This window comes from Salmo salar, chromosome 06, assembly GCF_965601325.2.
Source record: "Salmo salar chromosome 06, fSalSal1, whole genome shotgun sequence".
In the NCBI taxonomy this organism is placed as follows: Eukaryota; Metazoa; Chordata; class Actinopteri; order Salmoniformes; family Salmonidae; genus Salmo; species Salmo salar.
The window spans coordinates 43,477,144-43,504,613 of NC_138296.1; the positions used below are offsets into that span (position 1 = coordinate 43,477,144).

Below are 27,470 nucleotides of genomic sequence, written 5' to 3' on the forward strand. Positions count from 1 at the left end.
AGAATTGTCGTCAGCCTTTTGGGCTCAGGGGAGTAAGAGGCTTTTGACCAAATTGATGATGCTCTCTGATAGGCTCAGTGCGCCTGTGACCAGTGCGAGGCCGCGAGAAGTACAGCATGCCAAGCCCACTGATGGAATATGGGAGATGCCAAAGCGGTATACGAGTGTAACGATGCGGGAAATGAACAACCTTATTCTACGACTGTAAAACGAATCGCATAAATCCTGGGTTACTAAGCTTCTGACTAAGTGTATTTGCGGAACTATTGACAACAAAGTCAAACGTATAGCGTTAAAATTACCTACTGGGAAACAGAAGTAGCTTGCTGGACAAAAAAAAGTTTTTTTTCTCTCCCACCCCTTCCTTCCTACCTTCCTTCCTCTGGACCAAAAACTACGCTGAATTCTGGAGGATCCACAGAAGTCACAGTGTCAAAGCACGCGTTGCCAGTATTTCACATCCACAAAGAGATCACAATGATCACTTGGAAATGTGTCCCCTATATGTGACCTTTATTAAAAACAATTTACATAAAATATAGCCTAGCAGTGCGCGCTCTCGGTGAAGCGCAGCATCAGCACCACTAACTGATGCGCGTCCCCGCCCCGGCAGAGGCTACCCGAGATCCCGGGAAGAGGAGTTGGAGCTGCGCGAGTTAAAGTTGGAAAAGGGGGGTGAAAGGATGCTACCGTGCCCTGTGGATAGGAGAACACAATCTACGATCTAATTAACATAGCATGTGCGGAGACGCGTGTCCTCTGTAAAGGATGTTTTGCAAAATATTGAGCATAAGCCTTTTATTTTGGGGTTTTCAAGAATGCTCATCACGTAAGTCTTGTGAAACAGTAATGGTCATTTATGTCAGTGTCTTGTCCTTCGTTAGCCTATTGCTTTCAGATGAATGAAATAGCCTAAGCATGTATATGCAGCATATCGATAACAATATTGACATAAAAAGGGATTCATTGTACAAATGTGAATCAAGAAAGAAGTGGCTTAAATCTCTGGGCAATAGGTGCATCTAGTCTTTGAAGGGCAGAACATCTGATTTAAAATGACCAATAATCATCAAAACATTGTATAAGGGTTAATGATGGCTGTTATGTTTTACACAGTTGCATATTCTATATATTTTTGCTTTGAATTCTGAGGAAAGTCAAGTGGCATGTTTCCTGCGGGCTGAGGGCGCGCGGCGGTTACAGTCTCGTACTGGGCTTTCTGCATTGCAGTGCTTTCTCGCGCCAGCGTGCAAGTTTCTGCATCGCATGGTTCATTTCCCGCCCACCTCTCTAGCACTCTTGTAACGGTCATGCCAAATTACCACTGTGACATAGAAAATATCCCAAACTGTGTGATAATGATGGCTCTGAAAATGTGCTTTATTATCTGTAAAAGCAAAAGGAAGGATTAGAGCCGTGTCCTAAACTGCCTGCCGCGTGCGGGACCACCCCACTGCAGTACTTTCGCAGAGTGTGTGCTCATCACCTGTCCGCGAGCAAAACGTCCCCTTCATGTAGGAACACGCATGACGCGGCAAAAATTCCTAATAGGAATTCCGTGATCAATGACGTATATCGTTTTTTAATAGTCGCTTTTTGACGTGGTTGCACAGCAGGGTACAACATGCAAGGTCATATGGAGATGGATTTGAGATGCATGTGGGGAAAAACTTGGAGGTGTCTTTTTCCATACATCAATGTCGAAATTACCTCAGAATATCTGAACTGCATTGATCATGAATGAATTAAAGGCTGCAGCGTGATTCACCAAGCAGTTAAAAAAAAAAAGATAGGGTGGGGTGGAGGGGGAGGGAAAGGGAGGTAGGGTGGAGGGAGAGAGGGGGGACGGTGGGCTAGGACCACCTGACACCATGATATTTGGATGTACCATGTAAAGGTCTAAACTTCTGAAAAACATTGTTACTTCACTTCATATCACTGCATATAGTACAGTAAACAGGGCAGGTAGTTTGTTTTTCTTTCTCTAGGCTGTATTAGTGATTACTAGTGAATACTTAGTGCCCCAGTGCCCTCTTGGTGCTGTGGCGGTGTTAGCCTACTGTAAGAGGATCACACGGGCAGGCTATCCTGCGCTGCTGGACTATCAGATAGAGTGATTAAGGTGGGATTTAAATATCTGGGGCATTTGGGTGTGATATTGTGGTGAGTTGTACTGTATGTCCATGTATGGTACATTTGGTTGTATAAATATGTTGTGAACACTTGTTATGGTCATGTGGTGCGACCTGTATTTTTTGGTGTGGTCTCACATGGATTCCATTTTGGGTAACTAGGTGGTGTTATAGAATCCATGTGTGTGTTGGGGTAACCACACTGGTCAGTTTTCCTAGATGTGTTTACACCAGTAGAGTATTTGGCATTTTGCTCTGTGGTCTATTGCGTTACTACTGTATGCCTTCAGTATTGAGGGAAGTTGGTTGTAAGTACTGGCTATTAGGGGTGTAGAATCACACTACGGTGTTTGGAAGCTGACTGGTTTACTGTGATGGTGTTGTGGTGATTTACCCCCTGTAGTTTGGCCTGCCGGCCTGTGAATCTGGGTGCTGGCAGGCATATGAGGCAGTGCCCACGACTCAGGCTGTGAGTCAGGCAGGCAGGCAGGCAGCCAGGCATATACTCTACATCTGCTGTGGATGGGATGTGAGGTACACAGTGGAACTGAGCCAGATTAAAATGGAGACTCCATTCCTGGGACATGCACATCTGGGGTGGGGCTAACACACAGCATTGCTGGAGCACGTGAGTGAGTGAGTGAGTGAGTGAGTGAGTGAGTGAGTGAGTGAGTGAGTGAGTGAGTGAGTGAGTGAGTGGAATTGATATGGAGTATAGAGGTCCACCAGTGTGGAAACTTTGTTCGGTTCTATTCTTAGACAGATATACGATGCTGTGGGACGATTCGTCCTGTATATGAGATGTTTTGGGGCTTTGATGTCTTTCATATTTAGCAATTTTTAAAAAAACTTTCCCTCTGTCCTCTGTGTCGCCAGGCAGACACTCCCCACTGTGAGGCCTGACGTTGGCTATGAATAATTCAGTCTGCACTCTAACACGCACCAACCTGCCTTCCACTCTGTGTGCCACACAACCCCAATACAAAAACATGGCATTTAACATTAGGATTCTTGACTCCTAACCACACATGAAAAAGCAGAGTATTCATCACACTGTACATCATTTATCATGGGCCATTGCATGATGTGACCGAAGGAGGCTGTTTCAATATGCACAGCAATTGTGATGTGTCAGCCCAGACAGCCCCTTGCAGCCTCTCCATCCCACAGTAACACTAGACTGATGCGTCAGCATCTCTGATAAGCCGGCAGCAGCTCTTCACACTTATAGTCAACTGAGCCAAGCCCTTAATGATAGATGGATTGAGAGAACCCCTGGTGGTGGTGTAGAGAGAGAGAGAGAGAGAGAGAGACTATGTACAGACTCAGTGAGCATAGCCTTGCTATTGAGAAAGGCCGCTGTAGGCAGACCTTGCCAGGCTTGACAGGCTGTGCACATTGCCCACAAAATGAGGTGGAAACTGAGATGCACTTCCTAACCTCCTGCTAAATGTATGACCATATTAGTGACACGTATTTCCCTCAGATTACACAGACCCTCAAAGAATTCTAAAAAACAAACCCAATTTTGATAAACTCCTACATCTATTGGGTGAAATACCACAGTGTGCCATCACAGCAGCAAGATTTGTGACTTGTTGCCACAAGAAAAGGGCAACAAGTGAAGAACAAACACCATTGTAAATACAACCCATATTTACATTTATTTATTTTCCCTTTTGTACTTGAACTATTTGCACATAATATGACATTTGAAATGTCTTTATTATTTTGGAACTTTGGTGAGTGTAATGTTTACTGTTAATTTGTATCATTTATTTCACTTTTGTTTATTATCTACTTCACTTGCTTTGGCAATTTTAACATATGTTTCCCATGCAATAAATACCTTAAATACTATTTATGAGAGAGAAAGAGAGAGAGATAGAGAGAGAGAGAAAGAGGGAGGGGGAGAGAGAGAGAGGGAGAGGGTGAGAGAGAAGTAGCATGATCGAGAGAGGGGGTGAGAGAGAAAGATGGAGAGAGAGAGAGAGAGAGAGAGGAGAGAGAGAGAAAAAAAAGTGAGAGGGAGAGAGAAGAAGAGGAAGAGAGAGCGGGGGGTGGAATGTTCTGGATAAGCTCTGGGTACATCTTTTAGTAACTGCGACACAGCGACACTCACTCGAGAGGTATTTGAGATAAGAGATAAAATGAGAGGAAGAGAGAGGGAAGGTGTTAGGTAAGGCGCTCCCTCATGATTTTGGCTCAGGAGAGAGAGAGAGAGAGAGAGAGAGAGAGAGAGAGATATTGAAAAGAAGAGGCGTGCTGAGTGAGATGGAGGGATAGGTGATGTGAGGAGAAAGAAGAGGGTGGAGGGAGGTTTGGAGTCAGATGGAGGGGGGAGAGGAAGAGAGAAGAGCATCCTTTCAGTAGGGGGTGGGCATTGAGTGGCAAGGCCTGGGTTAACCTCCAGCAGTCGTATTGGCTCTCTGCTTTCTGTATGCCTTTAATACCTGTAGTTCTTCTCCACCCTCTACAACCCTCTACACGGAAATGTGTACCTTAAACTGGAAGTAAACTTCAACGAGTGTAGGGGTAGTTATAGGCTTTGTTGTTGGAGTCAGCTGAAGAATCATTGACTTGACTTTTTTACCTTTATTTAACTAGGCAAGTCAGTTAAGAACAAATTCTTCTTTTCAATGACAGCCTAGGAACAGTGGGTTAACTGCCTTGCTCAAGGACAGAACAACAGATTTGTACCTTGTCAGCTAGGGGATTTGAACTTGCAACCTTTCGGTTACTAGCCCAATGCACTAACCACTAGGCTACCCTACCGACTAACAAACTATAGGCAGCAGAGTTTTGTACTTCATGACGTACTTCATTAACAGCGAGTTCTCAGTCTGTAATGTCTGCAGGAGAGGATCAGGGGACATGGCCAGAAAGGTCACCCAGTCCAGACTCAGATACCCAGACAGAGACCGTATACTATAACACTCAAGGTCAAAGGCAGCACATGTCTCTGGCTCAGCTGATTTCTTTCCACCTGAATGGACTTGTCCTTGGATGACAGCATTGAAGGTCCCGTGACAGATTGAGCTGTTTTGACGGTGGGAAATGAAATGGAAGGTGTTTAGGCTCAGAGTGAGTGGCATAGTGTACTACTAACTGTTGTGACAAGGACCTCTCTGCCTGACCAGTTCAATGATGCTGTCTCACATACTGTGGGGTAGTATGGAGAGTACAGAGATAAGGTTTAATTCTTCAGCTGAGGTTATCCCCTGATAGTTGTTCCTGTTTGAGCTCCTCCGCTCCGACGCTCCTGTCTCCATTTATTTTCTCCCTCTTCAAGAGGTGTTCCAATAGATGAGTCTACTCCCTCCCTCCCTCCCTCCCTCCCTCCCTCCCTCCCTCCGCAGGCTGAATACTAATTCTGCAAACGTCTCCCCTTTTTTTTCGACCTCCCTCTGTCGCTCCCTGTCTCCCTCCCTCATCGGTTTGACCTCAGAGAAGGCTGTATTAATAGAAGCTACAATGGTGAAACTAGTTTTAAACAACAACCGTGTCACAGAGAGGGTTACTCAAGACATGCGGGTGGGGGTGGGGGCATTGTTTTAGCCTCCCCAGGTTTTATACTGTGAGATTTGGGGCTCTCTTTTTTTTCCCCCCCTTGTCTTTTTTTCTCCCTCCATCTTCTCAGCCTGTTTGTCCATCTGTCCCTCTATCTCTTCCTCTTCTACCCATCTACATGACTCTGAGCTGGGCGGAGGAGTAACAGACACGTCACGACATTGCAGAAGATAAGGCAGTGTTTTCTAGTGGCCGTGGCGAGGACATAGTGGGTTTATCTGTGCCAGTGACAAGATTAGGCAGAATTATAGTGATTCCTAATTGCTGAGGGTATTTATCGAGGAGGGGGGGACGGCGGATGAGACAGACGGTTGATGAGACGATGAGGGAACGCCTATGATTTATTTTGCTGCTATCTGTCCACTAGGCACCCGTAGAATAACACCAGCTATCTCCCTGAGAGACAGTCAGTATCATTAACTGCATACTATTTCATGCAAAACAGATGATCCCCCCCCCCACACCACACACACACACACACACACACACACACACACACACACACACACACACACACACACACACCGTCCATTTCCAAATGTGTTTGCAAAGCTGAAAACCCTCTGCATATTCCATTTATTTCTTTAGCTCAATAAAAAGGGGACGGGTGGAGGTTCTCTTCTTGATAACGATCATTCATCTCACAGGCACAGTGGAAAAATGCTTACTGGCTTCTGGTTCCATGCCTGACTCAATCCACCATCCATTACTGCTTAAATAAAGACATTAGTTAGGTCTCTGCATCTTTATCTGGGAGGATTGATGGTTAGATTCATCAGTATAGCTCCACCTGTTCTTAAGGAGCCATTTTATACTGTAGCAGTACAGATGACTGCACCATGCACTGTGCAGATGGGAGGTCATATTGTGGAAGGGTTATTACTGCACACCACAGAGAGGCCTAATTATTCTGTGCTTTTATTTTCCTGCCTCTGAATGTAAATCAGACTTTTATGAATGTTCATAGCTTGTGCCCAGCTACAGGACAGATTATGCAGTGCCTTATTAGTTGCAATCCAACGTCTGTCCCTTATCTGTGTGAGGAGAGGCACCACTAGACGTGTCGGTGTCAGAGTCGAGGTGATGTGGGTAAGGCGGAGTCAGGCGCAGGACACAGAGATGAGTAATAATAGTCACTTTACTCAAAAATAATCCTCCAACAAGGAGAAGGGAAATCCAGAATCACATAAACGAGACAACTGACAACAATAAACACGCACAAAACCATGATGGCTCCAGAGGGTTAAATAGGGAAATAACTCAGACGAAATGGGAACCTGGTGTGTACGATACAGACAAAACAAATGGAAAAAGAAATGTAGATCGGTGGAGGCCAGAAAGCCGGTGACGTCGACCGCCGAACGAACAAGGAGAGGCACCAACTTCAGCGGAAGTCGTGACAGTTGGGTTCTGTTCAGTTCAGGGAAGATGGACGTGTATTTTGAATCCATTTTTGTAATCACATGTTATCATGTGATTTGTACGGTTTTGGAGAATGATGTATTATGTAGTCTGAGTATTACTGTAATCTCTGTCTTTAACCACCTCTTCTCGCTCATCTTTTGTTCTAGATGAGTGTGTTGATCCCTTGGTATCTTCGCTCTATGCCAACTCCTTCTTGGCCTCTTCCAGATATAACTTTTTGTACTCGGCCAACTTTGCCAAATTGTATGGTTAGTTTTCTACTTCATTGATTCATTTGTTGTTTTATGTCTTTATGTAGACTATTTGGTGTTGTGTATGTGATTGGATGATTTATGTTGTGTATATTGCCTATTATCTATAGTATGTGTGTGTTCTGTGTGATGAGAACTGTGTGTGTGTGTGTGTATATGGCCAGTGTGTGAATATTGCCTATATCTTTGTGTGTGTTTTGTGTGTAATGAAGTCAGAGTTTGAATTCTGGTTGATGACGTGTGTGTGTGTTGCGTTCCTCCTCCAGGAAGCAGTGGCTGGTCCCCCTCCCCCCGGGACAGACAGCCCTGGCTGCAGATTGATCTGAAGAGGAAGTACCGCATCCAGGCCATCGCCACTCAGGGCACCTTCAATTCCTATGACTGGGTCACCAAGTACACCCTTCTCTATGGTGACCGCCCCGACTCCTGGACGCCCTACGTTATGAAAGGAGGGAACTCGGTAGGGAGGGGAGAGTGGGAGGGGTTTAACTCAAATGATTTATTATTTGTTCTCTGCTTGAAAGTTGTCTACAGGCTAGGAGTGACTGGTAGGAAGATGATTAAACTATGACATTTGAGCGAACTATCCATTTAGGTTGGGGTCTTTCAGGTAAAAAAAAACAGTCATTCAAATGTAATCCTTGGCAGTCTGTTCACACTGGGCACAGACTTCAAATCAATGTCTACTCCACGTTGTTTCAACGAAATTTCATTGAAATTCATTGAAGTAACGTGGAAACAACGTTGTTTCAACCAGTGTGTTCCCAGTGGGTCGTTTGATTTCATGTTCATTTTAGAAATGTTCACCACGGAGTAACAGTTAGAGACAACATTACCACATTATCCCTCAGTGAGAGAGTCTGACAACACTAATCTGTTTTCGTCTGTTTATTAGTGAATAATAACGCTTATTCTCTCTCATATATATATATATATATTTTTTTTTTTTCTCTCTCTCTCTCTGCTGTGCACAGACGATGCCTGGGAACTGGAACTACCACCAGGTGAAGAGGAATGTGTTCCACTACGCCTTCACAGCCAAACACATCCGCCTCCTGCCCCTGGGGTGGAACACAGAGAATGGAGGCAAGATCGGCGTCAGGCTGGAGGTGTTTGGCTGTGCTTACGGTAAGGACATCGTTCAGAATTATTGGAACTATAATTTGCTGTAGGAGTCTTCTTCGAAATCTCAAGATAGCACACTCAACAGTCATGCAACTAACACAGTTGACAGTCAGTAACTCACCTCAACAGTCAATTGAGTCAACCCTCACAACTCAATGACACCAACGTCAAACAGTATCTATCAAACATCTATCTACACCATATCACAGGAATGCTTTTGAGGCCCTCTCAACCATTTGAATCTTCATTGGATCACAAATGTGCCATTCAACCTCTAACATCTAACCACTTTCCCCTTCTCTCTCGGCCAGACTCCTACGTGATGCAGATGAACGGGGACGACTCGGTGGCCTACATGTTCCCAGGGAAGAGGTTCCGGACCCTGCAGGACCATTTTGCCGTGAACTTTAAGACCCTGGAGCAGGACGGGCTGCTGCTACACAGTGAGGGAGTCCAGGGAGACATCTTGACCCTGGAGCTGAGGAAAGGACGCCTCGTCCTCACCATCGGCCTAGGTAGGATCAGCTGGAATGCGTGGGGTACGGCTGGGCAGAGACTCTAAACAGGCCAGAGTGCTGTATGCCATGGATGGAGGACAGATAAGAAGAACTCAGGTCTGTGAAGGATCAAATCGAATAAATGGAAGTCAAAGGAAATTCAATCTGTTTATTGTCATAAACACAAGATACAGGATACAAAGAAATGCTTAATGGAACATAAATATTCACGTTGTGGGGTGATTATGCAATCTGATAGACTGGGATGTGGTTTAGGGGTTCAGTTTCCTAGATTAGATTTAATTATCTTTACTGGATGAAAAACAAGGCGTGAATATCGCTGGCAATCCTCCATTACTGCTGAAGTAGACATTAGGCTTCTGTATCTGTGAGGAGAACTCAGGTTGGTATAGCCATTACTTCAGCTCCACCTTCTCCAAAGGAAACATTGATAGAAAAATGTATACATGCGTAACTGAAGTCGCTTTGGATGAAAGCATCTGCTAAACGGCATACAGTATAGCTTGAACTATAGCGAACTTGATTATTGAGTGAGTTTTACCCATTAGTACTCCCATCATCCTATCAGATTCTTACGTCATTCATTTCTGTTCTCCTATCAAAGGAAGCAGTACAGTCAACCAGGTGGACGGTCGGACCACAATGACCGTTGGCAACATACTAGATGACCAGCACTGGCACTACGTCACCATCAAGCGCTACGGTCGACAGGTCAACTTCACAGTCGACGCCCACACTGAGACGGCCATTAGCAAAGGAGATTTCAACTACATTGACCTGGACACTCAGGTTGGTCGTAGAACTAGACGCTAAGGTGTGTCTGGACATGTTTTTTGTTGTTGAACATTAGAAGGTAGTGGGCCTGGAGAGTTTGGAGTCAGGCTTGTGACAGTGGTCCATAATGACAGGAATGAAGTGGTCATTGAAGGGGTCCATGGTCGTAGACAGGGATCAGCCTACTATTTACCTGGCGCCTGCTAGTCATTCAGGGTGTACTTTGTTGATATAAAACATGATCTAAACCTACAAATAAATGTGTGACTTTGAGTATAATATTCCATTGATCATAAGGGTACATGAATTTCATTCATTCCTCTGCTGGTACTCTCCTAGATGTATGTGGGCGGAGTGATTGAGCCCAATGTGCCCCACCTCCCAGAGGTTCCTAACTTCCGTGGCTGCCTGGAGAACGTCTTCATCAACGGGATCAACGTCATCAACATGGCCCAGGACCAGGAGCCTGAGATACGCATCCCTCGGCAGGTGTAGCTTCTCATCAGACTTCACCTCTGCATCACCTACTCGTTTACTCACACACACACACACACACACACGATTTACCTGTGACCTACAGTGATGTCGCTAATCTTTTTTCGTAGTTAGTTGTAAATGCAATTATTTCTTCCTCGTACCTCGTGTTCTTTTTTCCCCAGAAAAAGATGCACTACGCGTGCCGTGACATCCTGTGGAAACCCATGACCTTCGCCGGGCCCAACAACTACCTGCAAGTGCCTGGGTTCTTCAGGAAGCCTCGGATGTTTGTCAAGTTTAAGTTCCGTTCCTGGGACTACACAGGCATGCTGATGTTCACACGCTTCGCTGATGACCTGGGAGCCTTGGAGCTGGGCCTGAGTGAGGGACAGGTCAATGTCACACTCTTTCAGCCAGGCAAGAAGAAACTACAGTTCGCAGCAGGTGAGCCAAAATATGGAACTGAACTCACCCTGCCTTGTTAATAAATTCTTACCCTTCTACAAATTATAAGTAATGTGCAGAACATTTGTTGAGAGGGTAGAAGAGGCAGCTTTGGCAAATGAATACTGTATTATGTTGCATTCATACCGATTGCTCATTCATTACATCTAAAGCTGTTCTAATAGTGTTTCTGTGTGTTCTCCTCATCAGGTTACCGTTTGAATGATGGTTTCTGGCACACGGTAGACGTAGCAGCCAGGGACAACCTACTGTCCATCACCATAGATGAGGAGGAGGGCTCTCCGCTGAAAATCACCAACCCTTTCACTGTCCGCACAGGGGACCGCTACTTCTTTGGAGGTGAGCTGTTCACCACACCTGTTCTGGCTCTTCACTTTACTGTTCCCAACATCAACATACATTACCATAGCAACCACTGGAGGTGAGCTGTTCACCACACCTGTTCTGGCTCTTCACTTTACTGTTCCCAACATCAACATACATTACCATAGCAACCACTGGAGGTGAGCTGTTCACCACACCTGTTCTGGCTCTTCACTTTACTGTTCCCAACATCAACATACATTACCATAGCAACCACTGGAGGTGAGCTGTTCACCACACCTGTTCTGGCTCTTCACTTTACTGTTCCCAACATCAACATACATTACCATAGCAACCACTGGAGGTGAGCTGTTCACCACACCTGGGGTACATCCCGAATGGCACCCAATTCCCTTTATTAGTGCACTACGTTTGCTCTTATATACCAGAACACTGTTCATCTACATAATTTGTTTTATAATTATTATTTTTTACTTTTGTCATTTAGCAGACATTCTTCTCCAGAGCGACTTACAGGAGCAATTAGGGTTAAGTGCTTGCTCAAGGGCACATCAGCAGATGTATAACCTAGTCAGCTTGGGGAGTTGAACCAGTGACCATTCCGTTACTGGCCCAACGCTCTTAAGCGCTAGCCACCATTTTGATGTTCTCACTATCAAAATAACAACCCAATAGGAACATATCTTCACACCTCCCTCTGTGCTTTGGTCCTCAGGGTGTCCGAAGACTAACAACACGATCAGGAAGTGTGAGACCAAGCTGAACCACTTCCACGGCTGCATGCAGCAGATCTTTATCGACAACGAGCCGGTGGACATCGACATCATCCTGCAGCGACGCTGGGGACGCTACGCTGAACTGTTGTTGGGCACCTGTGGTATCACTGACAGGTAGGGGGCATCAGTAACAGAGCAGAGGGAGGGGGGCATCAGAGACATATATACAGAAGAGGGCAGAGGCACAGACTAAGATATTATGGTGAAATGTTTGTTTGCAACAGGCTAGACCATGGCCTGGGCAATTCTTTTCCATGGAGGGCCACATTAGAATATATTTTTGCCATCGCGGGCCAGAATCATACATCATGTGTATGACTGTATTGACAGATATATCTACTGTAAATCACATCCAGATATGCTACTTATTTTACTTTAACACGCACAGAAATAAACCACATCCATGTTCTCCTTTTGGTAGGTATTTTCTTTATTAAACAGGCAATGAACTACACGGAGGGAAAGTACACTGCATTCAGCACCACGGACAGAACTCTTGTTAACGGTTATGCACAAAAACACAAGACAGAGAGAGAGCTCAACATTACATTTAAACTACTCAATCAGTGTGAGGAGTGGAGTCTCTGATGGGCATCGACTAGAGCTGTGAAATCAGGTATAGGTTCTGTCGTCGCTATGCGCATGATTGCTGAGAGGCGAGAGTCAGTAAGAGATGATCTGTGACTTGTTATATTTCATCACTGAAAATGTCTGTTCGCATGCATAGGTTGACGCAAACATCTTCTGAGCATGACTCCGAATCTTTGGAAAGTTTTGTTCAGCGAGAGATGCATAGAACCTCGTCAGTGACATTGTTTTGAATAGTTCTCCAATCACTGCATCAGACTGAAGATCGATAAGCTCAAGTTGCAGGTCAGTGGGAGCGTTATCCACATCGAAGGTGAAAGGAGAGGAAACCAACAGCATGTCATTGTCCAACACTTTGAAATCCTCAAAACGACGAGAAAACTCACCGTTCAAAGCATGTAGCAGCGATGTATACTTCTCCCACTGGTCATCTGATAGGGAACAGACTAGTAGTGTCGGAAGGTGGGTGAGATTGTTGGCTTCTACTTGGCTGGTCAGGAGGAGTAATTTTCCCTTCAAGGCTTTGACAAGGCTGTGTCACACCCTGATCAGTTTCACCTGTCTTTGTTATTGTCTCCACCCCCTCCAGGTGTCGCTTGTTATCCCTGGTGTATATATCCCTGTGTTTCCTGTCTCTCTGTGCCAGTTCATCTTGTATGTTCAAGTCAACCAGTGTGGTTTTCCCATGCTCCTGCCTTTTCTATTCTCTTTTACTAGTCCTCCTGGTTTTGACCCTTGCCTGTTTTCTGGACTCTGTACCCGCCTGCCCTGACCTTGAGCCTGCCTGCCACACTGTACCTCCTGGACTCTGAACTGGTTTTGACCTTTTGCCTGTCTACGACCATTCTCTTGCCTACCTCTTTTGGATGTAATAAATATCAAAGACTCAAACCATCTGCCTCCCGTGTCTGCATCTGGTTCTCGCCTTGTGCCCTTATAGGCTGTACATCTGATGTGAAAAAAGGCCCTTCCCTTGTAGTTTGGAATTCAGTTCATTCATGAGGGCCATGATGTCCACGGTGAAGACAAAATCAGCCAATCATTCTTTATCTTGCAGTTAAGGGAAATCCACATATTACCCTTTCATTTGCAAAAACTCAGCAATCTCTGACTTCAGGTTCCACACCCTTTTAAACACCTTCCCCAAACTCAGCCATTTCACGTTTGTGTGGTAGGGGAGATCTGCATGACCAGACTCTGTCTCTTCCAACAGTGCGACAAACTGCCTGTGGTTTAAAGATTTTGCTCTTATGAAGTGTACCACTTTAGTGACTGTATCCACAACATGGCTCATTTTCAGAACACATTTACAGAGCATTTCCTGATGAACAATGCAATAATGATCTGGGTTCAGCTCAGCTACTTGACTTTGTATCCTTTTCAAAAGGCCAATGTTTTTTTCCTGTCAAGTTTGGGCACCCATCAGTGGTCACACTGGATAACTTTTCAAATCTCAGTCCCAGCTTTGCCACACACTTATTAACCTCCTCCAATAAATCTTTCCTTGTGCTCTTCATTGACTGCACTGAAGCAAGCTCCACTGTAATTTCAAAGTCTAGGCTTATGCCTTGTAAGAATTTCAACAACAGCGTCGTGTCACATGCATCACTGCTCTCATCCAGGGCCAAGGAGAAATAGGTGAAATCCTTTACTTTGTCTTTCAACTGTTTTTCATATTCTCTGCGATGTTCTCAACAAGACATGTAACTATTCGTCTTGACAGGGAAACATATTCAAACAGCTCTTTATTGTCGTGCCAAAGTATTGCTGCAGAGTCAATGAAACATTCTTTAATGAATTCACCCTCAGCGAATGGCTTGCTATGTTTAGCAATTTTGTGGGACAGTACATAGCTAGCTCTCGCAATTCTGTCGTTTGCTGAATGCAGTTTTGTGAAAAGTCCTTGATGCTTTTGCAACTAAGAAAGCAACTCTTTCGATGCACTTGCCCTCTGCTCACAAGACATATTCCTATATTTCTGTGCATGCTTCGTCTGGAAGTGTCGGGTCAAGTTGTAGTCTTTCAAGACTGTGATGCTGTCTTTGCACACTAAGCACACAGCTTTCCCCGATACCTCAATAAATACATATTTCGATGTTCACTCTTGCTGGAACACACTACATTCATTGTCTACTTTCCTTTTCTTTGAAATCTTTGAAAAACTCATTTTTTGCGCAATTTCTAGCTAGCTACTATTTGTAACTGTGACGTGTGTGTCAGCCTGTCAGTCACTGTCTGTCCTCTTGCAGTCGTTATTTATACGTGCCTTATAAATAAATGTCCCACAAGCGGTGGGAGTTAAATCATTACACAAAGGCGAGTATTCATTGGGCTTTTAATTTGAATAACAAATACGTTTTTCAAAACTTTACTATCGCAAATTCTTTATGTTATCTGAGCATGTTTCCGCGGGCCGTATTGAATCAGGTCGTAGGCTGCATACGGCCCCCGGGCCGGCCTTTGCCCAGGCCTGGGCTAGACAGTAGTAGTAGCACAAGGGCAAAGGTTACATACAGTATCCATGATGAATCCATGGGTAAACTGATTGGATGCATTCTAAACGCTATACTCAGCCTTGTAATATCAGTGGAGTGCAGAGATAGTGTTGGAATGTTCCATCCTGATTCCTGATGGACCAATGTGACAGAGAGGCAAGGCTCATTGCTATAGGGATGAATCATTCTGAGAACGCCTCTCATCTCATCCCCCATGGCATACGTGGGACTTCTAACACTCAGACACCTCCAGGAGATGACAGGGGCTATGCTCAGTTGAATGCACCTGCCTGGACAGGGAGGATTATTTACATCAGAGTAGGATCCTTGTTATGGTATCCTAGGTATATGATATAACGTTTTTTTGACGGCCGCGCCACATGTAACCTCTCTCACTGCAAAACGTTTGCGAGATCAACATTTTAGAAAAACGTCAATGTAATGTCATGTAGAACTAAACTTCAGTCCACAGCTTTCTACAATCACTCCTTTCTCCTCCCCCACTTCTCCCCTCCTTTTATATGAAAAAGATTTGGGAGGAGCGCCATTTTCTCTTCAAAACAATGTGCAAAGACCATTGTGTTCAAAACCTTTGTGTACTAGTATGTATTCTTATCACATGCTTACATCAGTATGTTACATATTCATCTACTTTATGATTTATGATACTTTCTGGTGCCTTCTCTGTTTCACGAGGGTATCAGCATGACTATGTATGTTGAGCAGTCAACCCTGGTGTTTCAGAGTCTTTTCACACATCGTTTTTGAGCTATAGTTCGAATCAAAGTTCGATTATTTGTTACATTGTATTTTTTTTCATTTGGTTCAGTTGGTTTCACATTGCCAAATATCAAACAAACAAAAATTCCTAACCAAAACCACGTGTCCATGTAAGCCATTTATTTATTGGACAAAAATGCTCACGTTAAATCCCTCTATGATTATCATCAAGCATCACTTGTGTGCTCCGATCTTCATATTATTTTTGCTTAGATCTTCCAACAACATGCGGGCGGAAACAACGCAATAACCGCTCTAACTACAACGTGAATAGCCTATATTCAGTATCCCACTGTCTATCTCCGTTATAGCCCCCGTCTCCCCTAATCTGCATCGATTGCGCTCTTAAATACGCTGGTATTCACAGAATGTTTCAAATATCTCAAGTTATGATGCTGTGTGCTTTTCATCAAATGCTCGCAGTCAAACAACCAATAATACTGCCCGACTTTTCCTGTATGGTCTGTACTGCGTTCTCACCTGCAAGAACCGCACCATGGTACACATTTAATTGGACCGAGACCAGCCTTTTTGAGCGAACCACTGTGCATTGTTTAGTGTGCGCCCTAGTGCGGATAGAGTATTCACACAAGTCCAAACTATCCGAACTAAGGTGGTAAACACACCAGAGTTCAACTTAGGAGTTGTGCAGTATTATTGGTTGTTTGACTGCGAACATTTGCTGAAATGCACACAGCATCATAACTTGATACAGTATTTCTAAAACATTCTGTCGGTAGCAATGCATTTATGAGTGCATCCGATGCAGATTAGGGGAGACGGGAAAATGTGAAAAACCCAACAGCTTTTCAGTTCTTGATACATACCGGTGTGCCTGGCACCTACTACCATACCCTGTTCAAAGGCAATTCAATATTTTGTCTTTCCCATTCAACCTCTGAATGGCACACACAAGCCATATATCTCAATTGTCTCAAGACTTAAAAATCCTTTGATAACCTGTCTCCTCCCCTTCATATACACTGATTGAAGTGTATTTAACAAGTGACATCAATAAGGGATCATAGCTTTCACATGGATTCACCTGGTCAGTCTATGTCATGGAAAGAGATGTTTTGTGTACTTAGTGTACAGAGAGAGCATTCATAAAGTATTCAGACCCCTTGACTTTTTCCACATTTTGTTGTATTACAGACTTATTCAAAACATTTATTAAATCATTTTTCCTCCTCATCAACCTACACACAATACCCCATAATGACGAAGCAAAAACAGGTTTTTGGAATATTTTGCAAAAAATAAATAAAATGAAATATCACATTTCCATAGGTATTCAGACCCAACTTTGTTGAAGCACCTTTGGCAGCGATTACAGCCTTGAGTCTTCTTGGGTATGACGTTACAAGCTTGGCACACCTGTATTTGGGGAGTTTCTCCCATTCTTCTCTGCAGATCCTCTCAAGCTCTGTCATGTTGGAATGGGAGCGTCGCTGCACATCCCCACAGCATGATGCTGCCACCACCATGCTTCACCGTAGGGATGGTGCCAGGTTTTCTCCAGACGTGACACTTGGCATTCAGGCCAAAGAGTTCAATCTTGGTTTCATCAGACCAGAGAATTTTGTTTCTAATGGTCTGACAGTCCTTTAGGTGCCTTTTGGCAAACTCCTAGAGGGCTGTCATGTGCCTTTTACTGAGGAGTGGCTTCCGTCTGGCAACTCTATCATAAAGGCCTGATTGTTGGTGTGTTGAAGAGATGGTTGTTCTTCTGGAAGGTCCTCCCATCTCCACAGAGGAACTCTGGAGCTCTGTCAGAGTGACCATCAGATTCTTGGTCATCTCCCTGACCAAGGCCCTTCTCCCCCGATTGCTCAGTTTGGCCGGGCGGCTAGCTCTATGAAGAGTCTTGGTGGATCCAAGCTTCTTCCATTTAAGAATGATGGCGGCCACTGTGTTCTTGGGGACCTTCAATGCTGCAGAAATGTTTTGGTACCCTTCCCCAGATCTGTACTTCAACACAATCCTGGCTCGGAGCTCTACGGACAATTCCTTTGACCTCATGGCTTGGTTTTTGCTCTGACATGCACTGTCAGCTGTGGGACCTTATATAGACAGGTGTGTGCCTTTCCAAATCATGTCCAATCAATTGAATTTACCACAGGTGGACTCCAATCAAGTTGTAGAAACATCTTAAGGATGATCAATGGAAACAGGATGCACCAGAGCTTAATTTTGAGTCTCATAGCAAAGGGTCTGAATACTTATGTAAATAAGGTATTTCTGTTTTTTATTTGAAATACATTTGCAAAAATGTCCCCAAAAATATTTTTGCTTTGTCATTATGGGGTATTGTGTGTAGATTATTGAGGGAAACAATCATTTAATCCATTTTAGAATAAGACTGTAACGTACCAAAATGTGGAAAAAGTCAAGGGGTCTGAATACTTTCCCAATGCACTGTACATGCCCCATTTCACTTTTACCCACACTCCTGCATGGTATGCTCTCTAGATGTACTCCAAACCCCTGTGAACACGAGGGCAGATGCATCCAGTCCTGGGATGACTTCATATGTCTGTGTGAGAACACAGGCTACAAAGGGGAGGTGTGCCATATGTGTGAGTATTTCCTGAGAGAGCCTAATGTTGTTTGCGAGTACTAATGACAGCATATTGTCGTAACCTCACCAGTGTAACAACCAGTTTGTTGAGGCCTATATCCTGCGGTAGTGTGAGACGGACCCATGTCATCATTAAAACCTTGCTGGTGTAAGTTAAAACACTACTTCTGCTTCTCTCTCCCCCAACAGCGGTCTACAAAGAGTCGTGTGAGGCCTACAGACTTACTGGCAAATCCTGGTCAGGGAATTATACCATAGACCCGGACCTGAGCGGACCCTTGAAACCATTCGAGGTGTACTGCACGATGAAATGTGAGTAACTGGCTTTTCAAATGTATTTTCTACATTCATACAATGTACTAGCATACAGTGATATTATACCATCTGACCAACATGACTCCATGGTGCATATGGAACATAACGGTAGTCAGCGCTTACAGTACCTTTTAGAAATGGACTCTTCTTGAACATATTGAGGCAGAGACCCTGATACTAAACTGTGTTCAGGTTGAGGTGAATGTTGACTCTATGTTCCATGAGGAATGAAAAGGCAACAGCAGCAGCAGAGGAGACAGCAGGTCCATCTGTTGGATGTTGATCATGTAATAATGAACTCCAACAAGGACAGTGGAGAACCAGTTTGGGGCCAGATCAGTAATTGGTTGTGGGGACAGAGTATTCTCCATCCAACCCTATCCAATTAACCAAAACCTGTTACTGTAGGTTCCATGTAAATCCCTTAGATTAGTCAGGGTCTACTGCGTTAGAGCTGTCTGTGATTAATATCAGATCTCTGGACACAGCATGGCACAAAAACAGATTCCTCAGTAGTAGATGTGCTTTCTCTCACGTTGTCTCTCTCTCACTTACGCAATCATACATTTTTACCCTTTCATGTCAACCCCTTCCTTGTCTGTTGACAAAGCCGACAAGGCATGGACGATAGTGATGCATGACCGTATCGACGGCATCAAGGTGACCGGTAGCACGGTGGACCGTCCTTACATAGGAGACGTCAACTACTGGAATGCCTCCTGGGACGATGTCACAGCACTGGCCAACACCTCCATGTACTGTGAACAGTGGATCGACTACTCCTGCTACAAGTCACGCATCATCAACACATCCAGTGAGTAGGAGTGGTTAGGGCCTATGGGCAATGGTAGCTATTGAAAGCACCTGAATCTGTACCTATTTGTAAATATATATCATAGAACATTTCAATGATTAAATCATAATAATCACATTCCTTTGCTCTATTGTCATGTCATTCAGATGGGAGACCGTACAGTTTCTGGATTGGTCGAAATAACGAGAGTCATGAGTACTGGGGCGGGGCTTTCCCTGAGAGTGGGAAGTGTGGCTGTGCTATAAACCAGACCTGCACTGACGCCAGGTTTCACTGTAACTGTGACGCTGACTATCGCCAATGGTGAGAGAGAAAGGATTTGAAAAACTCTTTTCTATAACTTTTAGAAAAGTGTTTCCATAGATTGATATACATTACTGTACAAATGGAACCTGTTGTGCAGGTACTCAGACAAGGGCTATCTGATGTGGAAGGACCACCTTCCAGTGAGGAAGGTGGTGGTAGGGGACACCAACAGGACCGGGTCAAAGGCCCACATCAGCCTCGGGCCCCTACGTTGCCACGGCGACAGTGAGTTGTAGTAAAACCATTCTGCGGTATATCATTTGTCAAATGATTGTTGATCCTGGTTCTGGTTTGGATCTCATGGCCTCTTTGTCCTCACAGGGAGCATCTGGAATACCATATCGTTCACCAAGCCCACCTACATCGAGTTCCCCACCTTCAGGCCAGGCAGCACCGTCGACATCTCCTTCCACTTTAAAACCTACCGCCCCCACGGAGTCTTCCTGGAGAACTCAGACGACTGGCTCCGTAACTTCATACGCATTGAGCTCAACAGTAAATTACCACAGATTACCTAGTGTGAATCATAGGAAATTACTCATATATAGGTATATAATATACACTATTTAAAAGACGCTTTTCTCCAAAGCGAGTATACAATTTACATAAGGGTTGCCCCAGCGGGAATCAAACCCACAACCTTTGGCACGGTAAGTACCATGCTCTACCGACTGAGCCACATAGGACAAAGGCAAGAAACATAATTTCTGAATTACAATTTCCGAAATGTTTTTTTTGCAATGAAACTTATAACTTGAATGAATGAATGAAAATGTTTACAAATGATATTATCAATATTTTCCGGTATTTATTTCTATAATATATTTCATCCCTCATTCTGTTTTGTCTCTTCTTCATTCTTCTCCCAGCCACCCAGAACCTGGTCTTCATATTCATGGTGGGAGACGGCATCCTCAACGTGACGCTACGCTCGCCGGTGCCTCTGAATGACAACGAGTGGCATTTTGTCCAGGCAGAGCTCAACGTCAAGTTGGCCAGGATCAAGGTGGACTACCAGCCATGGGCTGTGAGACGCTTCCCTGGCCAAACCTTTGTCACCATGGAGTTCACCCACCCTCTCCTCGTGGGTACGTCACCTGGCTGCTGGGGCTGGGGAGGGCAGGGTGGTGGTCCACAAGGATTTTGGACTTCTCCCATTGGTGGATGTGGTCCAATGGGAGCACTACAGCACGGGAAACAGACATTTTTTGTTGTTGTTCTTATAACGAACACTTATTTATTCTTCTTAATCCAAAATGCTAAACTTTGCAATGTGATGATTAACTGATGGTGTCCCAATATATCCAGGCGCAGCCAATCGCACGCTGTGGCCATTCCTGGGCTGTCTCCGAGGGTTACGAATGAACGGTGTAACCCTTGACTTGGAAGGCAAAGCGAATGAGGAACAGGGTATACGGCGGAACTGTACGGGCCAGTGTCTGAACGCGACCATACCGTGTCGAAACGCCGCCCAGTGTATCGAGGGCTACGCAGCCTACACCTGTGACTGCGGCAACACTGCCTTCGACGGATTCTACTGCCACAAAGGTGAGCTCTACACAGGTTGGGTTACCTCGGTTATTCATGGAGCCCCAGAATCACTAAGACTGCCTTAAGCATACTGGGTAACAGTAACAAAAACCTTGATTTATTTTGACAGTGTTGGCGATAACCACAAAGATATATAATAGAAATATGCATTTAGCTCAACCTGATCCTGTTTGTACCCCCTTAGACATTGGGGCCTACTTTGAGATAGGCTCGTGGTTGCGCTACAACATCAGAAAGAAGCCTACGACCAATGAGGAGTGGTGGGCTAACTGGCTGGACCCCCACTACCACAACTTCAGCCTGGGCTACAACGACACCAGTGATGAGATAGAGTTCAGCTTCAGTACCTTCCAGACGCCGGCTGTACTGCTCTACATCAGCTCTTTCGTCCAGGACTACATGGCTGTCATCCTGAAGAAAGATGGTAGGAACGCTCGGCAGGAAGGAGTGCTTTAACATTATGGTTATTATGGTTAAGATTCAAGGCAGAGTGTGTTTGGTTGAACTGGCTTTTGAATGAAGATTTTACTGTCACTGATTGAAGTTGGATTACTGTATGTTCCACAGGAGGCTGCTGAGGGGAGGACGGCTCATAATAATGGCTGGAAGGTTGCAAATGGCATGGCATTCCACTGATTCCGCTCCAGCCATTATCACGAGCCTGTCCTCCCCAATTAAGGTGCCACCAACCTCCTTTGGTATGTTCTTTAGTCATCCCATTTATTTGAGTGGAAACACAAAGCAAGATAGGACTTGGACAAAAATATATCACTGTACTTTACAATCTTTTAAATATTTTTTTTCTTTAACTAGGCAAGTCAGTTAAGAACAAATTCTTATTTCTATGATGGCCTACCAAAAGGCAAAAGTCCTCCTGCGGGGACAGGGGCTGGGATTTTAAAAAACATTTTGTTTTGGGACAAAACACACATCACACAAGAGACAACACACCACTACATAAAGAGAGACCTATAATACAACAACATAGCAAGGCAGCAACACATGACAACACAGCATGGTAGCAACACAACATGACAACAATATGGCAGCAACATGACAACACAGCATGGTAGGAACACAACATGACAACAATATGGCAGCAACACATGACAACACAGCATGGTAGCAACACAACATGACAACAATATGGCAGCAACATGACAACACAGCATGGTAGCACCACAACATGACAACAACATGGTAGCAACGCAACATGGCAGCAGCACAACATGGTAGCAGCACAAAACATGGTACAAACATTATTGGGCACAGACAACAGCACAAAGGGCAAGAAGGTAGAGACGACGATGCATCACGCAAAGCAGCCACAAGCCATACTACAATGCCTTACATTATGAACTGTGGAGTGTATTGTTGCACCATCCCTCCACAGGAACCTTAGACATGAGGTATAGGTTGGGGTTGATTACCCACAAGTACCAGTTGTCCTTCAGGAACCTGGCAGATGGATACCCCCACTACGTCAACATAACCAGACACAACAGGACCATCAAGACACAGGTGCGCTGATGCTCCACCCCAAATGTCTACACCTGTTAACACTACCTACCTCCTTCACCACCGTTTCAAAGTCAATCACAAATCAGGATTGTCTGGTACCACATTGCTTGATTTTTAAGTTGTGTGCATTTGTGTATTTTCAGTCTTTGACTTATTTGTTCATGTTGACAGGTTTATGGTTGTGTGTGAATATCAATGTGTTTGTGTTGATGTGTGTAACTCCTAGGTGGACTACATGGAGCCGATAGTGGAGAAGATCACCCTAGTGGAGGACGGCAGGTTTGACTCACCCAAGAACATCTTCCTGGGGAGAGTGATGGGTAAGATTACATTTCACCCCCCCCCCAGCTGAAACATTTCTGCTTCCCTCTTGAGAATTGATTTGGTCACACTTTATTTGGATCGTCCGGATAGTCCATCTGTAGGTGCTCTACAGATGGTCATACTCTCAACAAACTATCTGTTGATAAACAACTGCTTGCTAAGGTTATTGTAACAGTTAGGGTTAGAATAATGGTTAGGGTAAGAGTTAAGTTTAGGGTTAGGATAAGGGTTAGATCTAGGGTTAGTAGATAGTTGAAATGTTACTGATAGTCTGTAGAGCATCTACAGATGGACTATCCAAATAAACTGTTACCCATGGAAGTAAGGTATAAGTTGTCCCCACTGTAAGTTTGGGAATTAGCTGAGGTGGATGTGCACATTGTAACTCCTCTGTACCTCTCTCTAACCCCCTCAGAGGTGGGTGACATTGACTATGAGATCCAGAGGCATAACAGTCCTGGTCTGGTGGGCTGTATATCTGGGGTGAGGTACAACATCTACGCCCCTCTTAAGACCCTCTTCCGGCCGAACGAGACGGAACCGCCGGTCACCGTGCAGGGCTTCGTCTCCGAGTCTAACTGTGGGGCCTTCCCTCCTGTCCATGGATATGTCCCCTGGGAGGCGGACCACTGGTTCACTTCTATAGGTGAGACGACATATCCCAGAAGCCTTCAGTAGATCTACTTTACACGGGACTACATATCCCATCAGCAATCATGACCTAGTGATGATAGTATACGTTCCCCATAATAACATAATTTATGTATTTTTTCATTTCAGAATACATCTATATCCACGATGACCTAGGCCTGTTTTGGTTGACGGGTAAGTCTTTACTGCTTACGATTCACAATAATGTGAATCATTTCTCATGAAACTATACTTTGATGATTTTTGTGAAATCTATTACTGTGTTCATCTATCGTCTGCCATCTGTGAGTCCTGACCTTAGTTTACCTCTAGATTCAGATTAAGCCTTCTCTCACTCTCTCCCTCTCTCTCTTCCTCTTGCTACCTCTCTCTCTCTCTCTCTCTCTCTCGCTCTCTTTTTCTTTTGCTCACTCTCTCTCTCCCCTACTGACACAGATCGGCGGTAGTTGAAATTCTAATTTTTATTTTCCTAAAATCCCCTAATCCTAAAATCTGAGACTATCAGATTCCAGAATAGGCTTTACGTCCTCACGCTAAAAGCAAAACATGTGACGTGTACCAGAACAAATGCTGGAATGTAGAAGGATATTTTCTCGTCTCTGCTGAATATGAGAGGCGAAGGAAGCCCAGGACCAGACAGCAGCTCAGAGAGTCTGTAGTCTGTACTCTATCCCTGTCTGAGATCCTCACTGGATCAACTATATTTAGAGCTGCTCCTCCCTCCACTATTCATCACAGATATATGCTTCAGCTTAATGTACTGGATAAATCTGTACAGGGGTGTTATGGTAACGCAGAACATCTGAGTTTGATTTCTGATGTCTGGGCCGGTCCTGCTGTCCCCTTGCCGACCTCCTCCAGTTATTGGACATCATTTGAGATGGATGGCTCCCTCGTAACAATATGTGGCTGTATAAGAAATGATACCTCTTGTCTCTAAAGTGAAGTTAAGTGAGTTTGGCAGAGAACCAACTGAGTCATAATGATATTTATTGAAAGGGATATTTGTGTCCTCCATCGAGATACAGGTATATTTTTTTCACAGTGACAATTCCAACGTGAGTCATAGAACCCTACTGTGACGAACAATGGATTTTCAGCTGTTTGCTTTTTTAACCACACCTTGACTGTGTGTGTTTCTCCCTCTAGTTGTCGTCATCGCGGCCGTGATATTGCTGTTCATAGGTCTGTACAGCATCTACATCTATCTGTACCGGTACAAGGGCAGCTACCACACCAACGAGCCCAAGAACTTCCTGGAGTCCCCTGGAGGCAGCAGCTCCAGGCCCCTGACAGGGACCCTGGAGAAGAAGCGATTTCCAGAGATAGAGGAAGACTTTCGGAGTGACTAGCCTCAGGCTGGGGAATGGTGGGAGGGAGGAGGGGGTGGGAGGGATTGAAGTGGGGAGGTTTTGGGGCTTACAACAACCACAATACCTGTTTATGTTTTATAATTCCTTTAACTTTTTTGATTTACTTTTCGGTTTTGTTTTCCTTTCCCCAGGCATGTGTTATCTTAAGCCTGGTGCTCGACATAGTGTTGTTTTTCTGATGGGTTCATAGTTTTGCAGGCTTCGGAGATCAAATCAAGCCCGTATTGCGTGAGTGACGACCGACCAAGCTCACACTGTATTGAAGGGTTGACCAACTGAAGTGCCTCGACTGAGCAAAACGAGATCAGAAATAACCCCATGAGTTCATTCAGGATTTGAGACATAAACTGAGGGAATTAGATTTCAGGTCACGTTGAATTGTGACATTTTTACATCTTACTAATATCCTCACATGCAGTAACACGTATTCAGCAGCCTCTTCTGTTTTTTAGGTCTGTTATTGAGATCACTTGATAGATCAATGCCATCTACTGTGTAACTCTTTCCGACAATCCACTCTTGCAGCCATTTTGATAAAGACATCCAAACTATCCCACTCGTCCCATCCTTTGATTAGTGAGCCAGGATTCACCACAGAGAGATGCTGCAACGGTGCCGCAACAACAACCACAGCAACAACAACAACAAGCACAATCTGGCATCTGCAAACAGTCTTTCCTGCTTAACACCAATTGAAGAAACTATAAAAAGCATGGAGCTCTAAGCTTTGAGATGACATATCTAAAGAATAATGGAAGGTATATAAACATATATTTGTTGTATTGCAGCCTATGAAATTGCATACCTATACAAAAGAGGAATATGTATTAATGGTTAGTTTCATTAGATAGCAGCTTTGCCAATTACAGTATGCTCTGCGACTCCTAACCGATTCCCAACCAATCAATTAAGCAGTCATGTACGATCAACAAAACATACTGAATACATGTGACATTTGGCTTGAAATATAAGACGATCGCCATATTCTTGTTCAGAATCCTCAGAGTAACATATGAAATGGGCGGGTAGCGCTCAGAAGCCGTGGTAGTTTGACGTTTCCCCAACGGTAGTGCTGTCGTGTTATTGTGAGACTGACCGTTGGTGCACTGCAGAAAATGGAATGGAGATGTTGAACCGAACCAGGGACAGGACTCCTTATTGCTATTAATCCTCATTCCAAGCTTCACTTTCTGTTTGACTTCCAGTAGCTAGTGAACATGCAGCCATTTTTTTTTTTTTAAATAGATTTCTTAAATGCAGCCAAAATCTGGGTGCTATTTCAGATTCAGAGGCCCCGGCGTGGAGGGGCCTCTACCAACAGCAGCCCTGTCGACCAGCCTGGTCAGGAATCATTACAAATGTCTTTCAGGAAAAGAGCTGCTCCGCATGAACATCCGGACATGCAAACACACACACACACACACACACACACACACTGGCATATTGTATAGAGGACCACAACAATGTCAATGCCAGTCTTGTACTTCTTCTCACCACACTAGACTATTTTTGCATCTGACTGCTCTGTAGGACAGTACTGTGCTGTGCCGCCCCCGCTGCTGTTGCTTCTTACCCACTGGGCACTGGTTGAATCAACGTTGTTTCCACATTATTTCAATGAAATTACGTTGAACCAACGTGGAATAGACGTTGAATTGACGTCTGTGCCCAGTGGGTAGGTGCTTCTTATGGTGCTTCTCTTCCTTTAGGTCCAATGATATTTCCCTGTCTGGAAAGTCACGATTTCAGGTTAGACGGTGGGTGAGGTTACGGTCAGGGAAGATGTTCCCAGTAGGTGAAATGCCATTGGACCCATGTAATGTGTGGCGTGGTAACCAAAGCTTAGGTCTCTGACATCATCACCCAGCGCCCTTTGAAGCTAAAGCAGTAATACATCATTGAAAAAAAAGAGAGAAAATCATAAGCTATGCATATATAGAGCATGATGATCGCACCTTGCAATGAAATGCAATAAAATCAGCCGCTTCCAGCGCAGATCACCTAAAGATATTTTTTTTGTGTCTGTTCCGTTCGCAGCAACTTGCAGCAGTTAGGATCCTAGACATAATATGTATATGTGAATATATTAATAAGGTGTTTATCGACTTTTTCATTCCTATGGTTTGTATGAAACAGTTGAAAATGAGGCTGAGAGGTTTGAATGTAAATCCTAATCATGACCCTGTAATATGGACAGGCTCTGCAGCAAGACCTGCTCTGCTCCTCTGTGTGTGTGTGCTCTGTATGGTATGTACACTCATTAAACAGAAAACTATTCAGCATAGCTTTCTCACATGTTCAGGATGTGGACAATACAGTACCCTCCCGATGTTT

General features: G+C 44.4%; 1 protein-coding gene across 1 annotated transcript; it reads left to right on the plus strand.

Annotated features, from left to right (window-relative positions):
* The first annotated feature begins 108 nt into the window (after positions 1 to 108).
* On the plus strand, positions 109 to 27,418 carry LOC106607314 (contactin-associated protein 1). Its single transcript, XM_082976623.1, has 24 exons — positions 109 to 829; positions 7,274 to 7,375; positions 7,645 to 7,838; positions 8,353 to 8,506; positions 8,815 to 9,018; positions 9,626 to 9,810; positions 10,135 to 10,284; positions 10,455 to 10,716; positions 10,927 to 11,076; positions 11,777 to 11,951; positions 18,173 to 18,279; positions 18,471 to 18,593; positions 19,207 to 19,410; positions 19,557 to 19,713; positions 19,814 to 19,941; positions 20,038 to 20,211; positions 20,586 to 20,804; positions 21,025 to 21,264; positions 21,452 to 21,691; positions 22,661 to 22,788; positions 23,015 to 23,108; positions 23,528 to 23,758; positions 23,893 to 23,937; positions 24,913 to 27,418. The coding sequence occupies exons 1-24, from the start codon at positions 769 to 771 to the stop codon at positions 25,113 to 25,115; spliced, it is 3,930 nt and encodes a 1,309-aa protein (XP_082832749.1). The 5' UTR covers positions 109 to 768; the 3' UTR covers positions 25,116 to 27,418.
* The last annotated feature ends 52 nt before the right edge of the window (positions 27,419 to 27,470 follow it).

Excerpts from the sequence above, each read along its gene's own strand:
- LOC106607314 (XM_082976623.1), top strand. The coding sequence starts at position 769 with ATGTTTTGCAAAATATTGAGCATAAGCCTTTTATTTTGGGGTTTTCAA. Across the intron at positions 10,285-10,454 it reads AGATACGCATCCCTCGGCAG|AAAAAGATGCACTACGCGTG; the intron begins GTGTAGCTTCTC and ends TTTTTTCCCCAG. Across the intron at positions 18,280-18,470 it reads AGGGGAGGTGTGCCATATGT|CGGTCTACAAAGAGTCGTGT; the intron begins GTGAGTATTTCC and ends CTCCCCCAACAG.